Source organism: Lithobates pipiens, unplaced genomic scaffold, assembly GCF_037356315.1.
Source record: "Lithobates pipiens isolate NorthernLeopardFrog02 unplaced genomic scaffold, aLitPip1_a1.2 Scaffold_25, whole genome shotgun sequence".
Taxonomy (NCBI): Eukaryota; Metazoa; Chordata; class Amphibia; order Anura; family Ranidae; genus Lithobates; species Lithobates pipiens.
In genome coordinates, this window is record NW_027507787.1 from 45,017,725 (window position 1) to 45,038,008 (window position 20,284).

Here is a 20,284-nt window from a genome sequence, read left to right on the forward strand (position 1 = left end):
GTACATGCTTGCATTGTCTTCTGCTTATCATAGTCTAAATATAACGTTTAAAAGCGGTTTCAAGTCGTTGTCTGCCTGACTCCACACATTACTATGAAACTTTATTCAATATCCTCTCTATGCCGATCAAAAGACGTAGGGCCTATTTGAATTGGCATTTGTTTGCTTCAGGCAGGTTTGGGATTGCTATACTAGTCAATTGGGCTACAAAACCCACTTGAAGCAAATCAACTGCAGATAATTTATCTGTCACTGAATTCTAAATAATCTCCAATGCTTATCAAATTGACACCAATGACTCATACCCTTATTGAAGTGTCTGGTATAATTTTCAATATTATAGCAGTCAATAGGATTTAGGCTTTCACTCTGCAAATGTCAATTTGCAGTGCAGCTTTCAATTCGGTTACTAAGGACTCATTCTCACGAGGTGGATCCGCTTCCGCGGAGTCCGCCTCTGTCCGCCAGCTCAGTGGGAGATTTCTCTGTTGATCTCCGCTGAGGCGGCGGATGACAGGTCCCTCTCTGCTCACTGAGCGGGGAGAGGCTTGTCGAGCGCCGTTGGTCTCTATGGAGAGATCGGATGAAATTAGACAGCATGTCCGTTCTCATCAGATCTTGCTCAATTCGATAGCGATGGATCCCAATGTGGAGCCATCCGTCTGCTTTTGGTGGATCGGACCGGGTTGGATGTCAGCGGACATGTCACCGCTGACATCCGTCGCTCCATAGACTAGCCCGTTCAGGTCCGCCGTCAAAACTGAAAGGCGGACCTGAACGGTCCGACAGTGTGAAAGGGGCCTAACAGTGCCAAGGATAATCTTTACAGTCAATTAAACTTTTGCATATCATTATTTGTATCTGTGATTTAATCAAACCTAACCTGTGTACACAAAGCTTGCTAGCCATACACACATTAAATTGCAATTGGCTGAAATTCAAGCCATGTATGGCCCTGCCAGCACCACCCGGCTCAACAAGAATTTACTTAAATTAAAAAAATGATCAGCCAAACAGTGACTGCATCCTACTAGATGTAATAACTGATCAGGTATTTAGGCAGCTGTGACTGTTTTGGCTGCTTTAATACCATAGCTGGCAGTGGAGATTCCTCCATCCACACTGTTTAACATGAATAGGAGAATCAAGTTATTCTGCAAGTTATTAGAGAAATCTAAACATAAATGGCTTGTCTTAGGTGATATACAAAGTAATCAACGTGGTCACTAATTACATCTGATTAACCAAAAGCCACAGCAAGCCTGACAAAATAGTGGGCTTGACATTGACCACATCAGAATCTGTGTGCATCTTTTATAAAATAACATAAATTTTTTAGTAATATTGCATATATTTTAATTGGTAAAATTTTTGTTCAGTCCATGTTATAACCGGTTTCTTTATTACACCATTGTCCTGTGAAACGTCAGGAAGAAACGTCTATAAAAGGAAAACCAATTCTATTCATTTGTCCAGAGCACCAAAATGTACTTGTAAACAGAATGGTATAAGATCAATCCACTCATAGGTGAAATTTCAGTTTTTGGTAGTTGCTGTAGAGTTAGATCACCAAACAGGTCCTTGCATCTATCAATGGTGAGATCAGTAATTGGAGAGATCTCCATACTCAGAGAGTCATTACAGAAGGATCCCAGTCTTGTTGGACTTTTCATTTCTTACACTAAAGAATTCAAAAAGAGACGAGAGAACATCCAAGGTAGAGGTGAGCACCTAAAATGCCAAAATGGGCAAGCAGAAAGCTGGTAAGCATTTTGAGGAAGATCTCATCACCAGGATCTCGATGGATATAATAAGTTAGTCCAAGTCAGACCATTTAACTTCACCTCTAACTGCAGATAAGTCACATTCAGATAGACGTATCCCTATGCTGGAGTTTGCCCTGAAAATTGAACAGTAGGCCAAAAATTCTCCTGGCACTTAAAACTACTGAGGTAGTATCAGTTTTGCAATCATCAAGCATTAAATGACAGGCAAAACAAAAGATAGGGTTTGTGTTCAGTATGTAAGGCATGTAAGCAGCCCATGTAACATCCTGTCTAAATTGCAATTCTACACTTTAACAGAAATAATCATGCCAATCCATCCTCTGTGTGTACTGGTGTAAGCATGTATGATTTTACTGATCTAAATACTATGCTAGCCTGTACAGGGTTAGCACAGCATTTCTGCACACAATGCCACCTTATTCTAGTAATATCGAGCACATATAATCGACTGATCATGGGGACAAATAAATAGAGTAATAGCTGCCTGACTGATGAAGAGGACAGGCTCTTTGGCTGGTCCCTACCGTGAACTTGCACATACCCTGAGTATAACTGCAGAAAAGGAGCGCTGTGTATGGTAATGATGTAGCATCACCCCCCCCCCCACCCCTGTAAATCAAATGTATATAGAATAGTTAAATTCTAGTGGGGTATAGATGAAATTGCCCACATCCCTAATATGGAACACGGAATCAAAAGAAAACCCTCTGGCGGGACTTTAAAAGACAATGACTCCAAAAGATGCATATGCAAAAATGTATGTAAAATATATGTTTAACAATACAAGATCTACAAATATAGACACAGCATTAGCTATATCAACAGATTACAAAATGAGGTTAAAATTAATGTAGCATATTGTTCATAATGAGATCAGAAACCACAAATTTACATTACTCTTGTACAATTGGACAGAGTGATACCCAACGCGTTTCAAGGTCATGCATTATTCCTCTTCATCAGGAGAAAGTGGTATGAATATCTATACTATCTAATATTTATAAGGTAAAAAAGTAAAACGATAAGTAAAGAATATATGCATAAAGATAAATAAACAAAAGTTTATATACAGACAATGCATGCAATAAATAAAGTGTTTACTGACCATGTAGAAGCACAGGTATCTTGGCATGTCACATCAAGACTTTTAAAAGCAAGGAGGTATGGCTGTGCTACCCCACAATGCCAAATAAGAATTGAGTCGGCAAGGCCACCCCAAATGACAGCCAAAAGGGGGGGGAAGGAGGGGAAAGTCTTGATGTGACATACCAAGATACCTGCATTAATTTTAACCTAATTTTGTAATCTGTTGATATAGCTAATGCTGTGTCTATATTTTTAGATCTTGTATCATTAAACTTTATATATTTTATATACATATTTTTGCATACGCATTTTTTTTTTAAAGTCCCGCCAGAGGGTTTTCTTTTGTTTCTGCTTAAACCAAGTGTAGGCTGTTACAATAAGTGCACAGAGGTAACCATTTGTCTTCAGTTCCTTGTTGCAGAGACTGATGGAAGGCAACGTTCTCATTATAAAAGTGGAAAAAAAAAAAGAGTGAAAGCTATCTAAATGTTATTTATATACTAATTGAACAAGTTTCATCCTGCGAAGGCAGTATAAAATAGAATTAAGAAGTTATTATAATTAGTTTTAAAATGGTATAAAAGAGATAGTCTCAAGTCAGAAGGCAGTTTTAATACTGGCAGACCAACAAAAATACCCTTTCTTTCTGAAATAAACAAACTTTGGTTATTAGATAGATATGGCTAGTATTAGAATACCAGGTGCTGCTATTGCTATAATGTATATATAGGGTGATGTTTAAATATGTGTATTTCTCAAAGTTGTCAGGTATAAGATAAATCATTATAAAAATAACAATCAATGTGCGTGCACATATGTACTAGGCTAGGAGAGATACAATTGCGCTTATGGTGTCTATCTTTTATCTGTACTGTGTGTCATTCCTCGACCATCGTTTGATATTGGCACCGTTGCACTGACAGAGCTGGCACTTTAATAGTATAAGTGGAGCACCAACTTCTGATTGTCCTCAGTAGTTTACTTTATTTTCAATTGCATCTTCTGTTCTTGTACCCACTCCTGGATCAGTTGATGAGCAATGGCAAACCTCGGTGGTACCCATACTGGCATGGTGCCATCTGCCATTTTTTGAGGCATCATTTTCACTTGCAGAGCTTCAATCACTTCATCCAAGCTGAACCACCTGGCGTCTTTCAACTCGGCTTTGTTGATATTGAGCTGTACGGAAGACATTTGAAAGCAATGTTCAGCAGAGAAAATCTTCCTACGCATACAAATTCACTTTTACAATAATATCTGTCTAGTATTTTCACTCTGCATTCTTCATGTATATGTAAAGTAACTCCAGCCCAATTTATTTTATAATTTTAACTATAGCTAGGAAGACTAAATCTCTGTTGTACTTTTATTTCCTGACGCATCTTCATGGCAGCACACACTGGGTTGTGACTCCGCTCCCACAACCTGACAGGATTGGATTAGCTATAAATTTGAAGGGGAGACCCCCCGCTGCATTCTCTTTTTTTTTATCCTCACCTGACAGGTTGGTCGGACGCGTTTTCCTTGTTACAGATGAATAAGCCTCTTACCGCCTTCGCCCCAGCAGGTTCAAGCCTCTCCTGTTTGGAAGTCCCTCCTGTACAGTCTCTAAAGGAGCTTCTATGGAGGGAGCCCCCGCTCTGGTGGTCTCAAGGGGCATCTTATTGGCATATGACAAGCTTTAAAGAAGCTTTTATCTGCAGTGGACTTCCCTTCCTTGCTTTCCCACTCACTTTTCTATATGTATGCAACCTGGCATCTCTTGTGTTAATTATCTTTGTGTTATTGTAAATACCTTTCTTTTTCCAGCGGAGGGAGCAGGACTTGCTGGTACCTGTTATCCCTCATGACCACCGTTCGATTCGCCGCTCTGTGCATGTGCAGACCTAGGATATTCTTCCCTATGTTTTTGATTGAGCTTCCCTCTTCCAAGATGGCACGGGGATGCTCGGGTCACTTCCGCGCATGTGCGGAGTGTCATTCAGCGGCGGTATGGCGCCATTTTTTAAAAACAGTGTCTCTGTGTAAGTTCAATGTATAGTGTATTGCTGGCTACAGCTGAAGAAGACTGCTCTGCATCCCTGATTCCAATATTCCACCCAAGGTAAGTCCCTGTCGGGTTTCTTTTATACATTTTTCCTGCTTGATCTTGTTTTATTATTAATATTTAGTGAATTTAAATATTATTAAAATATTATTAAAATAATTATAAAATAATAAGTTTATATTATAGGTTCATATTTTTGGTGTATTGCGGGCAATTAAATGTTTGAATTTTTTTTCCGGTAGGAGACAAAGTAGTTGCTTCCTACTTATGCGTTCCTTCTTACATTGTAGACTGTCCTGTACCTTTTTCCTTATGGAGTCCACTGCCCACGCAGACCACCATCAGCAAGTTAGGTAAGAGGTTATACCGGTTAGGTAGGTATTGAAGGGGAGATAGAAAAAAGAGTGCCAGATGCTTAGTGCTGCCTTTTTCTCTTTCGGCAGCCCGGCTGAATCAAGAACCACAAGTTCTAGACATGGGAGAAGATCCAGCCATACCTCGAGTAGAAAATCTCGCAGAAGCCGCTCAAGATCCCCTTCACGCCACCGAAGGCATAGCCATTCATGGCATAGCCACTCACACCATAGCCAGTCAGGACGCAGGAGGTCTCCTCCTTCGCAGAGCCACCATGCCCGTCCTGCAGCAAACGCTTGCTGGGTATGCGGTGCTCCGGCTTTGCCAGATAAGCTTGCTTGTCGCTCCTGCTTCAATGAGGCCACTAGAGAGAAGGAAGCAGATGCAAGAATGGCTACGGACCTCATTAGGGAGTCTGTACGGGAAACATTACTGGAGTCCGCAATGCCAGCTTTGGATAGAGCAGTTCCCAGCACATCCTCTGTGGAACCTCATCTCACCCAAGCATCAGAGTCTTCCTCTGAGGGTGAGAGTCAGGATATGTCAGCCGGCTTTGACTTTTCCCTTGTGGAACCTTTTGCAAAATCCGTCAAGGAGGCAATTGGCTGGTAGGAGGACGCAACAAATCCCCCTAAGGTGCGGAAGTATTTTCCGAATTTGAAAAGGGATCCGAAGACATTTCCTTTCATTGAAGAGCTTGAGGATCTCATCAAGGACGAATGGGAGAGATCAGATAAGAGGGCTAGCCTTTCCAATAGACTGGCAAAAATGTATCCTTTAAAGGAAGCGAAAGTGAGACCCCTAATAAATGCTCCCATCGTCGACTCTTCATTAATGCGTCTTGCCCATCACGTAACTTTACCAATCGAGGATGTGGTCTCTTTCCGGGATGTTCTTGATCGAAAGATGGATCTAGAATTAAAAAAAGCTTATTCAATGGCTGGAGGAGCCTGTAGACCAGCGATTCCCACGGCGGCAGTAGCCAGAGCCATCTCAGGATGGGCATCCAGAGTTGAGAAAGACATCCAGAATGGGGAAAATAATATCTTCCCTGCAGGAGATCAGACTAGCAGGAGATTTCGTGGCAGAGGCCTTGATAGATGTTATAAGATCTTCTGCTAGGTCAATGCTGGCAAGAAGAGCTCTATGGCTAAAACCATGGATAGCAGACGCGGCCTCTAAAACGAATTGGTGCAGGATTCCGTATGATGGTTCGAACCTGTTCAGTGCCAAATTAGATTCGGCCATCTCCAAGTTTTCCGGAGGGAAATCCGGTCTGATTCCTTCCGACAGAAGAACCAGGGCACAGAGAGGTCCAGCTTTCAAGCGTAATTTGCCAGACAAATACCGGGAATCCAGATCCTACCGTCCGGGTAGGGAATTTAGAAGAGACTGGAGGAACGCAAAACCCTCCTTTCTCAAATTGCAGAAGTCCAAGGCCACCCCGGCTGGGGATCAGCAAAAATCATTTTGAAAATTCGCCCGCCCACCCGGCCCAGGTGGGCGCCAGGCTAAAAAGCTTTCAAAATTTTGGCGAACCACATAAAAGACTTATGGACACTTTCCACAATCAAATTTGGTCACAGATGGAAATTCAAGAACAGTTTTCCACCAAACTACTTCTGCTCAACCAGACTTCCGTCTTCACTATCCAAGAGGAGTCTGTTCGTAAAGTATATAACAGAGCTGAAACAAAAGGGAGCAATCCTATAAGTGCCATCACACCAAAGAGGGAAGGGGTTCTATTCCCCTCTGTTTTTGGTGAAAAAGAAGACGGGCGACTTGCGACCCATGCTGGACCTCAAGAGACTCAACAGAGGCATCAAAGTGGAATCCTTCAAAATGGAAAGTTTACAGTCCATTCTCCTAGCGATAAATCTAAACGACTGGATGCTTTCTATAGATTTGTCAGACGCTTATCTTCATGTGCCAGTTCACCCGGTTTTTCAAAAATTTCTGCCATTCGCCATCAAACAGCACCATTTCCAGTTTCAGCGTCTTCCGTTCGGAATCTCCTCGGCTCCCAGGACATTTACCAAAATTTTGTTTCCGCTAGTAGCTTTTCTCAGGGAGAAAGGTTTGCGAGTTCACCATTATCTGGACGGCATCCTGCTGTAGAGATCAGGAATCTCTGATTCTCCACCGGGAGATTCTCCTTGCGACACTTCAGAAGTTTGGGTGGATAGTCAACTGGAGGAAGAGCAGTTTAAAATCTACACAGAGGGCAGATCTAGACACCAGATTGAACAGGATACAGCTTCCGCAGGAGAAGGTCAAGCCTCTAATGCGGAAAATGCAGAGACTATTGTCAACAAATCAGTTGCCAGCCAGAGCCTGCCTGAGTGTACTGGGGTCCATGTCGGCAACCATACCTATGATACAGTGGGCACAGTGGCACATGAGAACTCTCCAGAACTCATTTCTCAGGCAGTGGGATGGAGTATCGATGCATCAAATCATCTTTGTCTCCAGATCGGTGAAGCAGTCGATATGGTGGTGGACACACCGCAGCAATCTCGGGAGATACAGACCAATAGTCCCTCCGGATCCAGAATTAGTCACTTCAGATGCCTGCCAGACAGGTTGGGGAGCCCATTTTCAGGACCAGGCAGCCCAGGGACAGTGGCATTTTCAGGCTTTCGGCCTAGTCTCGAACATTCTGGAGCTCAGAGTGGCTTTCCACGCCTTGAGAGCTTTCGCACCACTCCTGAGAGGCAAGAATGTGGTTATCCGTATGGACAACAAAGTGGCAGCGTCCTATATTCAGAAGCAAGGAGGTACCAGGAGTGTCACTTTGATGGAGGAGGTTCGGCCCATTTTAGAATGGGCTCAGATTCATCTTTCGAGTCTAAAAGCGGTGTATGTTCCAGCAACGCAAAACATATTAGCCGACTACCTAAGTCGAGAAACTTTATCCAACAACGAGTGGTCCCTGAACCCTCTAACCTTCTCTCTTCTGACGGAGGTCTGGGGGATGCCAGAGATAGACCTAGCAGCTACCCCAGCGAATACCAAATGCCTCAGGTTCCTATCAAGAGGATCGTTCCCATCGGCAGAGGGGGTGGAATGTCTGAGTCACCTATGGAACTTCAGGCTAGGATACATTTTTCCTCCAACTCCATTAATTGTAAGGTTTCTGTCCAGACTCCGGAGATCCGCAGCGATGGTAATCGCAATTATTCCACTATGGCAGAGGAGGCCGTGGTTCACGACACTTCTTCAACTCAGCCTTCAACCTCCTATTCCCCTTCGAGTAACTCCGGATCTTTTGTCCCAAGGTCAGTTCCTGCATCCAGCTCCGGAGAGGTTGCACCTGATGGCCTGGAGATTGAGAGGGCTAGGCTGAGAGCCCAGGGATGCTCTCAAGAGGTCATATCAACTCTGATGCAAGCCAGAAAAGTTATGACTAATACCATTTATTCTAGAGTTTGGGAAAGATTCTGCTCCGTGGCTCAACAGAAGGGATGGAATAGCGTTTCTCCAGAGCCTGCTCACATTCTGGAATTTTTCCAATCAGGGGTCAACAAGGGCCTGAGTCTAAGTACCCTCAAAGTTCAAGTGTCTGCTCTATCAACCAAAACGGATACGAAGTGGGCTTTTCATCCTCTAGTTATCCAGTTCTTAAGGGCCTATCTGAAAATCAAACCTCCCAGGAAACCAGTCTTTCCGTCATGGGATTTGTCAGTAGTTCTCCATGCCCTGTCTTCACCTCCGTTTAAACCATCTGAAAAAATCTCTCTATGGGACTTGACTTTAAAGCTGACTTTCCTGATTGCAATTACATCAGCAAGAAGGGTATCAGAAATCCAAGCATTAATGATCTCGGAGCCTCATTTAGTTCTTTTTCCCGACAGAGTGGTTCTAAGACCCTCGGAGCAGTTTATACCCAAAGTAGCCACTTCATTCCACTACAACCAGGACATCATTCATTCCATCCTTCTCTAACGATCAGGGGGATCCACACCCTCTGGATGTGAGGTCAACCATCATCCATTATCTAACTGCTACTACCTCATTTAGAAGGACAGATTCTCTCTTGATCATCCCTCACGGATCCAAACGCGGAGAAGCAGCTTCTTCACGTACCATCGCATCCTGGCTGGTCAAAATCATTAAGAAAGCATATTCCTCCCAGCAACTGGCAATTCCGGAAGGCATCAGGGCTCATTCTACAAGGGCAGTGGCTACCTCCTGGGCAGCGTATTGCAGAGTATCTCCAGAGACAATATGCTTGGTCCCCCAGGCATACCTTTATTCCCCATTACAAGGTGGATTCAGCTCACTTGTCCATGACTGACTTCGGCAGATCCATCATTAGAGCAAATTCTATACTCACCTTCTGTAATTTTCCTTTCCTGACGCATCTTCATGGCTGCACACGGTTCCCTCCCTGTCTCTTTGTGATGATATATACAGAGAATGCAGCGGGGGGTCTCCCCTTCAAATTTATAGCTAATCCAATCCTGTCAGGTTGTGGGGGTGGAGTCACAACCCAGTGTGTGCTGCCATGAAGATGCGTCAGGAAAGGAAAATTACGGAAGGTGAGTATACAATTTTCAGTTTTTCCAGCAAAAATGATCCCCCATCGTATTAAGTGCCTCCTCACTACACGTCAAACGCCTCTGAAATGAGATCCGGCCATGAATCGCTTTTCAGAGGAGCAGCGGCAACACATGTGTAAACTTAGCTTTAGGCTACTTTCACACTGAGGCGCTTTACAGGCGTTACAGCACTAACAATAGCACCTGTAAAGCTCCTCTCCGGTGTGAAAGCCCAAGGGCTTTCACACTGGAGTGGTGCACTTGCTGGATGGTCAAAGTCCTGCAAGCCGCATCTCTGCAGCACTGTAAGAGCGGTGTATTCACCACTATTAAAGCACCCCTTCCCATTGAAAACAATGGGGCAGCGACACTAAACCGGTTTTAACCTTTTTTCCAACTTTATTGGAGAAGCTGCAGAAAAACGTGCAATTTTTGCCATGATTTGCATTTGCTGTTTTTAATCTGCCCAATAACAAATTTTCCCCAAAAACCACAAACAATTGCTGTAAAAATCGCACTGCAGAAATGCTCAAAAGCAAACTGTGAATCGAGCCTTAACCAAATCTGAAATTTTTCTTTGCATTGCAGTAATACACAAACATTAATGCTATTGTTTAAAGGATAAGTTCACCTTTGGGAACATGTTACATACATGTTCCAACTGTTTTTAGGGTGCAACATGTAACATGTTCCCAATGCTGCAGCTGCTGCTTGATCCCCCTCCCTGTCACAGCAGTACGAGGAGAAGTTCCCCGTACTAGCTGTCAGTTTTTGAAATCAGCGTTTCATTCATTCACAGAGTTCTGTGGGTGAATAAATTACATCCTTTGCGGCTGTCGGCTTGTAGTCTCAATGAACTGCCACGACGCTGTGGAGCGCTGTAGTAGTTCATTGATTATGCATCAGCTTGTCAGTATGGGATGTATGGATACACTGACAGGTGTGCAGGAGACCTGCATGGCACCAGTGATTTGCTGGTGCAATGCTTTACAGGCTCCAACAAAATATGCAATTATGTGTGTTTTTTTTTTTTTAAGTGAACTTATCCTTTCATAGGAGGCTGAAGGCTACACAGGAGGGTAACAAAAAGTATGAGGAGGTTTGATGTCCATTGTTGGTGGACCAAACAATCTCCTTTTCTGTTATTTTTTTTTTTTGGTCCTTCTTTCCAAAGATGAAAACCAGTCTTGGATGTTCAACCATTCATAAAGTTCAATGGCAGTAGTGTTTGCACAAACTGATACAACTGACACCAGACACAGGAGTTGATTTACTAAAAGTAGAGAGTGCAAAACCTAGTGCAGCTGTGCATAGAAATCAATCACCTTCCAGGTTTTTTTTTGTCAAAGCCTAAGACCCCTTTCCTGACAGACTCCATGGCAGCAACGTGTGGGTTAAGTCCCGCCTCCACTACCCATAGGACACTACTCCCATAAATCTTTGCTCCCTGCCCCTGGCCGTGTTCTTTTTTTGTCCTCCTCCGAAGGACCCAGAAGTGGTCTTCCTACCTGAAGATTTATCATCCCCACGATCGAGGTCGGCCGGTGTGCGACTCTGGGTCTGGAAAGTCGCATTACTCCGCTAAGCCCTAGCTATTAGCAGGGTATGGAGTGGGCAGTGGAAGAGGCGCTGTGAAGAAGCCCATGTCCTGGCCACTGGCAGGCAGGCTGCGCATTGGTCGGATAGCCAGCTATTAGCAGGTGACCTGTTTTGCCCCCTGGAAAGTCCGGTGTCATCTTACCTTATCTTCGGCCGAGTGATCAATCGTGGTGGGAGTGGTGAGAGGTTCTAAAAGTTCTTTATGGCAGCAGTTTTTGTATCTTATTATCTGTCTTCGTTTGTTTCTGTTTGTTTGTATGTGCAGGCATGGCGGCTGGTTCTTCCGCGTTCCAGCCGCCGTTCTACTTCCGGGTTTGCGTTTTCGGCCGTACTGCGCATGCGCGAACGCGGTTGAGTTCGAGGCTTGGTTTCGCGCATGCGCGATAGCGGCAAATTGCCGCTGTTTCGCGCATGCGCACAGGCACGGCGGTGACATCACAGGGGCGGGCTATTTAAATGTGGAATTTGTCTGCAAGCTTTGGGAATGCTTGCGGGCTGTTGCGGTGACTTCCCCCTGCCTCTGTGTTGCATCCACTGGTAAGTGGCATTCTGGGATAGGGAGGCTATCCCTTCCCTGTCCCTTGCACTGATCCCTTGTCATCTTTTCAGCGCGTATGGATATCGCTGAGGACATGGATTCCTTACCGCCTGCTTGTGGCCAGCCCTCTCATAAAAGGTATTTCTAATGATCACCTGAAGGTCTGGTGGGGGAGGGGTATTTATCTGTTAGCTCTGTCCTGATGTCTTGTCTCTTGTGGTTTCTTGTCTTGTTCCTTTTTCAGCCCTTCCAGGTCAGAACAGCATCGCAGCTCTCATAGAGGGAGCGACTCCTCCAAGTCGCATCACCGGCACTCCTCTTCCAAATCTAAACATTATGGTTCCTCCTCAAGATCAGGACACCGTAGTGAAGAAAGATCGCACTCCTCGAGGACTCAATCTAGTCACTCAGCTAGTGCCTGTTGGGGGTGCAGAGCTCTTGTACCGGCAGGAAAATCTTTATGCGACCCTTGCTACGCCAAGGCTTCCAATGAAAGGGGCGACGCGGATCAACAACTTAAAACCCTGGTGGAAAAAGTTGTTAAGGAGTCCCTCAGAAATATTGAGGACCAGTCCTATGTTCCCCCGGCAGAGCCGCCACTTTCTCCAGGAAGGGAGACTCAGCTGCAGGATACTTGGGAATCCTCTGCGCATAGCCACCCCTCAGCTGCCATATCTGACAGTGACTCTGATGAAAGTGATCCCTGTGTGGGCTTTGATTTCGCTCTACTGCCTCCTCTGGTCAGAGCTGTTAGAGAGACACTGAACTGGGAAGATTCTGTGGCTGCTCCTTCCAAACAAAGAAAATTCTTTAAGCAATTAAAGAAGGAACGGATTAATTTTCCTTTTATCTCTGAGCTAGGTGAGATTATCACAGATGAATGGGGCAAGGTGGAGAAGAAAAATTCCATGCTATCAAAGGTTTCGAAACTCTATCCTTTCAATGAAGAAGAGGTGAAGCATTTGGAGTCAGCGCCATTGGTAGACGCAGCAGTCATGCGGCTGGTGAAACATGTCACTCTTCCTTTAGAGGATACCGTGTCTTTTAAGGACGTTCTGGACAGACTAATTGATGCTGATTTGAAGAGAGTGTATCTCACAGCAGGAATGGCCTGTAAGCCAGCGCTAGCTCTGGCCGCTATGTCCAAAGCAATGGAGATATGGACAGATAGTGTAGATGAGACACTTAGAAATATCTCTGAAGATACAGCTAAGAGCTCGCCTATCCAAGAGCTTAGGCTGGCCTCCGCCTTTCTTGGGGAGGCCTCTATCGACATTATACGCCTGGTGGCTCGGGTGATGCTTTCTTCTGTTACGGCTAAACGGGCTCTTTGGCTCCGCCCCTGGCTGGCAGACCCAGCCTCAAAACAAGTATGGTGCCGCATCCCCTTTGAAGGGTCCTCCCTTTTCGGCAATAAGTTGGATGAGGCTATTACCCGAGCCACTGGTGGGAAGTCGGGGTTCCTCCCCCAGGACCGGCATTTGCAAGCCCAGAGAAGGTCTTTTCCAAAGAGACAGTACCAGGAACGAGCCAGGGAAGCTCGCAGTTACAGACCAGGCCGTGAATTTTCCAGGTCCTGGAAATCAAGACAATCCTCTTTTAAAAAATCTACAAAAAGTGATTTGAAGGGAGAGAGGGAACCAACTAAATCCTTTTGAGGTTGGGCCCGCTCAGACAGGGCAGGTGGGGGCTCGTCTTTTCCACTTTCGCCATGTCTGGGCGGCCTCGATCCAAGACTTCTGGACCGTCAAGACCGTCTCCTCAGGTCATGTTTGGACCTTCAAGGAATCTCCCAGACTCAGATGGGTCCCCACCTCTCTCCCGGCCTCAGACGAAAAAAGGCTAATTCTTCTAGCCTACGTGGAATCTTTGTTGGCTCAAGGCGCCATTATCCATGTTCCAGTCATTCAGCGAGGCATGGGAATCTACTCTCCTTTGTTTATGGTCCGGAAAAAGAGCGGGGCCTGGAGGCCGGTCATAGATCTAACCCACTTGAACAGTTTTATCAAAAAAGAAAAATTCAAGATGGAGTCTTTATCCACAATTCAACAATCTGTCCAAGCAGGGGACTGGATGGTCTCCATAGACCTCAGGGACGCCTATTTTCATGTCCCAGTTGCAGAAAATTACCAGCAGTATCTCCGCTTCTCCGTGGGCGAAAGCCATTTTCAATTTACTTGCCTTCCCTTCGGGCTATCAACTTCTCCTCGTGTATTTTCAAAAGTATTGTTGGCAGTGGTAGCTCTTCTGAGAACCAAAGGGATTCGTCTACATCACTACCTAGACGACCTTCTGTTGTTGGCTCAAGACAAGGATCAACTTCTAGTACACAGAAAGCAGGTCATCTCCACCCTACAGGAATTCGGGTGGATCTTGAACTTGGAGAAGAGCCAGCTGGTCCCATCTCAGCGGCTGGTGTTCTTAGGGGCCCTATTCAACACTGTCAGAGGCACCATCTCATTACCAGAAGAGAAGTTGTCAGTGGTCAGGGACAGAATCCGTCCAGCCCTCTCTGCCTCTCATCTCCAGGCTCTCCAGTGCCTGAAAATTATAGGCACTATGGTAGCGACAATCCCGATGGTGAGGTGGTCACAGTGGAGGATGAGGCCCTTTCAGAAGGGTTTCCTTCATCAATGGTCAGGCAACAAAACCCAGCTGATTCGGATCACCTTATCCATGAGGAATTCCCTTCTGTGGTGGCTCCAACGGGAAAATCTCTGCAACTGCCATTCCATTCTCCCCATCTCATGGGTCACCATAACAACAGATGCCAGCAACAGGGGTTGGGGCGCCCACTGTCTGGCGGAAGTGGCTCAGGGCACCTGGATTCTCCCCTCCAGAGGGACGGTGTCGAACATCCTGGAGTTAAGGGCAGCCTTTCAAGCTCTGCTAGCCTTTCGGCATCTGATTTCAGGAGCCTCGGTCTCACTCAGGCTAGACAATACCACAGCAGTGGCGTACATAAGAAGGCAAGGGGGTACCCGAAGTCTATCCCTTCTCCAGGAGGTGGAACCGATCATGACCTGGGCTCAGAGGAACCTGAAGGATCTGACAGCATCTTATGTCCCAGGGTTTCAGAACGTTCAGGCAGACTTTCTTTCCCGGATACTTCTGGACAACAACGAGTGGTCTCTCCACGAGGAAGTGTTCAACTGGATCCTGACAATGGGGCTCTCCCCAGAAGTCGACCTGTTTGCCTCCCCTTGCAACAAAAAACTGGAGAAGTATTATTCAAGGTACAGGGATCCTCAAGCCTACGGGGTGGATGCCTTGACAGAGAAATGGTGGTTCCACAAGGCCTATGCCTTTCCCCCAACTCCTATTATTCATCAGTTCCTGAGGAGACTCAGGTCAGAGTCAGCAGAAGTGATAGCCATAATTCCCTATTGGCCCAACAGACCCTGGTTTCCACTTCTGATGCTCCTCAGTGTCAGGGATCCAATTCCTTTACCATCCAGGCCAGACCTTCTGTCCCAAGGGTCGAGATTACATCCTTGCCCGGATCACCTGCGCCTAAAGGCTTGGTTTTTGAAAGGGGACGGTTGAAGGCTTTAGGCTGTCCTGAAGAAGTCATTCCCACTCTTCTTAGTGCTCGAAGAAGCAGTACTAACCGGGTATATGAGAGAATTTGGGCGAAGTTTGCAGATCACTTGTCTTCAAGGTCCAGTTCCTGTAATACCCTGACAGTCCGGGACGTCTTAAGCTTCTTGCAATCAGGATTGGATATCTCCCTTTCGGTTAGTTCTCTCCGGGTCCAGGTTTCAGCAATTTCAGCTTTTTCTGGAGTCGCATGGGCCAATCATCCCTTGGTCCAACAATTCTTCAAAGGAGCAGTCAGGCTTAGGCCACAAAGGAAGCCTAGATTCCCCAAATGGGACCTTCCATTGGTTCTAGATTTCTTCTCTCAACTTGACAGAACGCTCTCAATCAGAGAATTAACCCTTAAAACCTCTTTTCTGGTAGCCATAACTTCGGCGAAGAGAATCTCCGAAATTCAGTCTCTAGGTACAAAGGAACCTTTTCTCACCTTCTTTCCAGATAGGGTGGTCCTAATTCCGATGTTGGGGACAAATCCCAAGGTGACCTCTGTTTTCCATGAAAACCAGGAAATCACTCTTCCTACCTTCAATTCTGCTGGAAGTCAAGATCCACATCCACTCGATTTGGGAGTTACTCTAAAACAATATCTGGATATTACAGCTTCTTTTCGTCAATCTGACTTCCTCTTCGTACTATTTAACGGGAAAAGTAGAGGCGCCAAGGCCTCCGTTAGATCCATCGCTGCTTGGGTGGTTCAGGCAATTCAATGGGCTTATAGAGAGAAGGGCTTGGCTCCTCCTGAGGCGGTTACAGCTCACTCTACCAGAAGTCTCTCAACCTCATGGGCGGCTTCGCGCCACGTTGCACCTGATGTAATCTGCAGAGCAGCCTCCTGGTCTTCTATTCATACTTTCATGTCTCACTATTGTGTTGAGCCAGCGTCTTTATCCTCTGTTGATTTTGGTTTGAAAGTCCTGTCGGCCGACAGTGTTAAATAAATCTTTTGTTCAGCATTTTTGCCCACCCGGGTGTGTTTGGCGAGTTATTTCCCACACGTTGCTGCCATGGAGTCTGTCAGGAAAATGGAAAATTCCTATCAAAATACTTACCGTAATTTTCCTTTCCTGATGGACTCCATGGCAGCAGGAGTTCCCTCCCAAATGGCTGGAGTAGGCTAGTTACCGAACACGGCCAGGGGCAGGGAGCAAAGATTCATGGGAGTAGTGTCCTATGGGTAGTGGAGGCGGGACTTAACCCACACGTTGCTGCCATGGAGTCCATCAGGAAAGGAAAATTACGGTAAGTATTTTGATAGGAATTTTCCATTTTCACACCAAGCCATCAGTGGTAAAGCTTACTGTCATTTTAGCAGCGCTATTCGGCCGCTAGTGGGTCAGTTTTAACCCCACCCCCCCCGTTAGCAGGCAAAAAGGGGTTAAATCCGCCAGCAAAACACTGCTGGAGTGGCGTTTTGCCGTCGGTATCGCAGCGCTGTCCCATTGATTTCAATGTGGAGAAGCGGTGAGTTCACCGCTACAACAAAGCTGCTGGTGGGACTTCTTGTGACAAGCCGCCGAGGGCTTTCACACTGGAGGGAATGGAGCCGCTTTTTTCAGGCGCTATTTTTAGTGCTGTAGCACCTGAAAAATGCCAGAAGTGTGAAAGGGGTCTAACTGAATAAGCTGCAGCTAGAAGCTCAGCTGCACCCAATTTTGCACTCTCCAGTTTTAGTAAATCAACATTTGGGATCACGCAAATGGTGCAAATGAGACAATGAGGTTGATTTACTAAAGGCAAATAGACTATTTACACTGCAACAATGTTGCACTTTGCAAGGGAGTTTGCCCCAGAGCTTAGTGAATGCGGTGAAATTTCACAATGCAGAGAATAGCCAATCATGCGCAACAAAAAAAAAATGCATTTTTCCTTGCACATGATTTGAAGATGGAAGCCACCAGAGCTTCACCTCCTTCACTAATCCCTAGGGGCATATTCCAGGGCAAAGTGAACAGCCTATTTGTCTTTAGTAAATCAACCCCAATACGTGACAGGGAGTGGTGACTAAGGCAGGCCACAGATTAATCAATGTTCTTACCTTCCACCACCGTCCGAGTTGATGGGAGAATGCCTCTCGCAGTGCTATTGTATTTTGCCGGCTGGGGAATGCGGGAGCCCAACTGGCAGAATGAAATGATTACTGCTATAGCAGCTGGCATTAATTGCATGTAGAAAAAACCCACAGGCTGATTTTACCCAAGCCGATCAATGGATCGACTTGGGGACAATAAGCTGCTCATACATGCATCGAAATTCGGCCGGTCCCTGATGAACCGGACGCACTTAAATCCATGTATGACTGGTTTTAGTAGAAAAATCTATTAACCCCCTGGCGGTATTCCCGAGTCTGGCTTGGGGTGAAAATTTAGTACCATTAGCGGTAACCCTGAGCCAGACTCGGGACCGCATCGCTGAATCCAGCGATGTCCCCCCCCCCCCCCCCCCGGTGTACGATCTATCAAGGAGCCAAGCTCCATTCCCTGCGAGCGTTGCGGCGCACGGGGACAGAGAACGGCGCCAAATTCAAAAAGTGAAACACACACATTACATACAATATAATGTAATCTTACAGATTACATTGCTGTATGTAATTATTTCACATCCCCATTGTCCCTAGTGGTCTGCCCAGTGTCCTACATGTAGTTTTATAATATAAAAACTGTTATTTTATGCCTGGAAACTGGAGATTGTCCATAGCAACCAAAACTGTCCCTTTACATCAAAAATGGTTTTAGAGCAGCTAGAAAACAGCGATAATAAATTAGAATCACATGCAGAATTGAGCGATAGCGATTTGTGGGGAGATCCTTCATCAAATACTGAAAAGTAATGACAGTGACAATTCTGCAACTGAGCAAATTTCTGTGTTTTTGATTTGATTACATTATTGAATATTTTTTATTATTGTTATATTATTATTTGGTATAATTATTCTATTATAATTTATGATTTCATTTTTATCATACCCGGGATGTCTACTAGACTCTGGTTTGGACAGATTTAAGTGAGTTATTCCTAAGAATTACAGGACTACAATACAAAATGCCAAATTTCCATGCAAAATAATGGTACCGCTTTCAGCACCTAAAATCTGAAATAATCATACCGCCAGGGAGGTTAATGAATACCCTGCAGGCTCAGATGCCAAACTGGTTCAAACTGCACTAGTCTAGAAGAAAATGTGCTTATTTTTTAATACTGGTAGAAATGTGAGGCTGGTGATGTTCACCTTGTCATTTTTCACTGTAGCCTGACATGCTACCATCAGGGAACTGTTAGGGAAGGGCCAGTGCTGAGATCCAGAATATCGAAGAGAGTCCACTTCTAACCCAACTTCTTCTGCTACCTCTCTTCGTATAGTCTCCTCCAGTGTTTCACCTTCAATGCAAAAAATAAAAAGAATACATTTAATCAGTGGTCTTTCATGTATTTTAAAAAGCAATTCCAAATTCAAAGTTTCAGGCAAGTTGAAATCTATGGTGGCTGTGGGGAACTTAGTAATGAAAATATTTTTTACATTTAGGATTTCTATATGTGGGTGGTAGGTAGTAAGGAGCCAACTGCTGTGTCTAGAACCCTTCTTCCAGCACAAAGCAAGGGTTCGCAAATCACACTATTACTTAAAAAAAGGGAGTGATGTGGACTGGTATGTTAACAATGTATAAATGAAAATAGATTACAGACGTAGCTCATTGTTTATTTTTAAAAGAGCCTCTATATTAAATGTATAAATTGCGACATAAGAAAGTAACATTCTGGCAATATTTATTCTGAATTATGCAGACGGATTACACAGGGGTAGCAAAGGGGGTTAGAGGTTTCTTGTCTTGCAGTGCTAAATTCCTTGCTTCAATTCTGCCCCAAAACACTATCTGCATGGAGTTTGTATGATTTCCCCATGTTTGCTGTGGGTTCCACCCATAGTACAGATCATGCTGGGAAGTTAAATGGCTTTCACTTACAGCTAGCCCTGTGTGAGCATGTAAAATGTGAAGGGAACATTAGATTGTAAACTCCCTTAGGCTCCATGCACACTGTCTTTAAAAATCACTGTTACTACAGGAGTTATGCGTTTTTGCCTGCATAAGCAGCTCAATGTTATCCTATGTGTCCATGCACATTAGGACGCTTACAGGCATATTTTAAGCTCAATGTTTAGAGGCAGGAAAAACAACCCTTCTGGTTCAAGTTTCTGATTGGAGCTTTCTGTCAGAAAAAAAAGTAAGACTCTCCTAAACGCGTCTAAACTCTGTACAAAAAACTATATATGAATATATATATATTATACATATATATATATATATAAACTCTATATGAGCATTTTTTTTTTCTGCCAATGCAACTGGTATTTTTTTAAGCTCAGTGTACATGGAGCCTTAGGGCCCTTTCACACAGACGTCTCCGTTTACAGACTCCGCTTTACTCAGCAGGGATTGCTCCGTCGATCCCCGCTGAGCAGGCAGATGACAGGTCCGTCTCTGCACACTGTGCACTCTGTATCTGTCAGAGCGCTAATCTCCTCTATGGTAGATCGGATGAAGACGGACCGTAGAGTGAGTTTTCATCCGATCCGCCAGACGGATGGAAAAATAGGGTTTCCATCCGTCACACTTTAGCAGATCGGAGCGGGTCAGATATCAGCGGACATGTCACCACTGACATCAGTCGCTCCATAGACCTATATGGAGCATCCGTTCAGGTCCACTAAAAAACTGACATGTGAAAGGGGCCTTAG

At 45.0% G+C, this 20,284-nt stretch overlaps 1 protein-coding gene across 3 annotated transcripts in view; it reads right to left on the reverse strand.

Moving 5' to 3' along the window:
- Positions 1-3,465: 3,465 nt before the first annotated feature.
- The window catches only part of NUDT13 (nudix hydrolase 13), a 150,409-nt gene continuing 133,590 nt past the window's right edge, over positions 3,466-20,284 (reverse strand). For all 3 annotated transcript variants that reach the window (XM_077454402.1, XM_077454401.1, XM_077454403.1), the window contains 2 exons: positions 18,779-18,927; positions 3,466-4,052 (listed from right to left, as the gene is read on the reverse strand). In XM_077454402.1, coding sequence (XP_077310528.1) covers positions 3,852-4,052; positions 18,779-18,927 — 350 coding nt within the window. In that variant the 3' untranslated portion in view covers positions 3,466-3,851. The remainder of the gene's footprint in view (positions 4,053-18,778; positions 18,928-20,284) is intronic.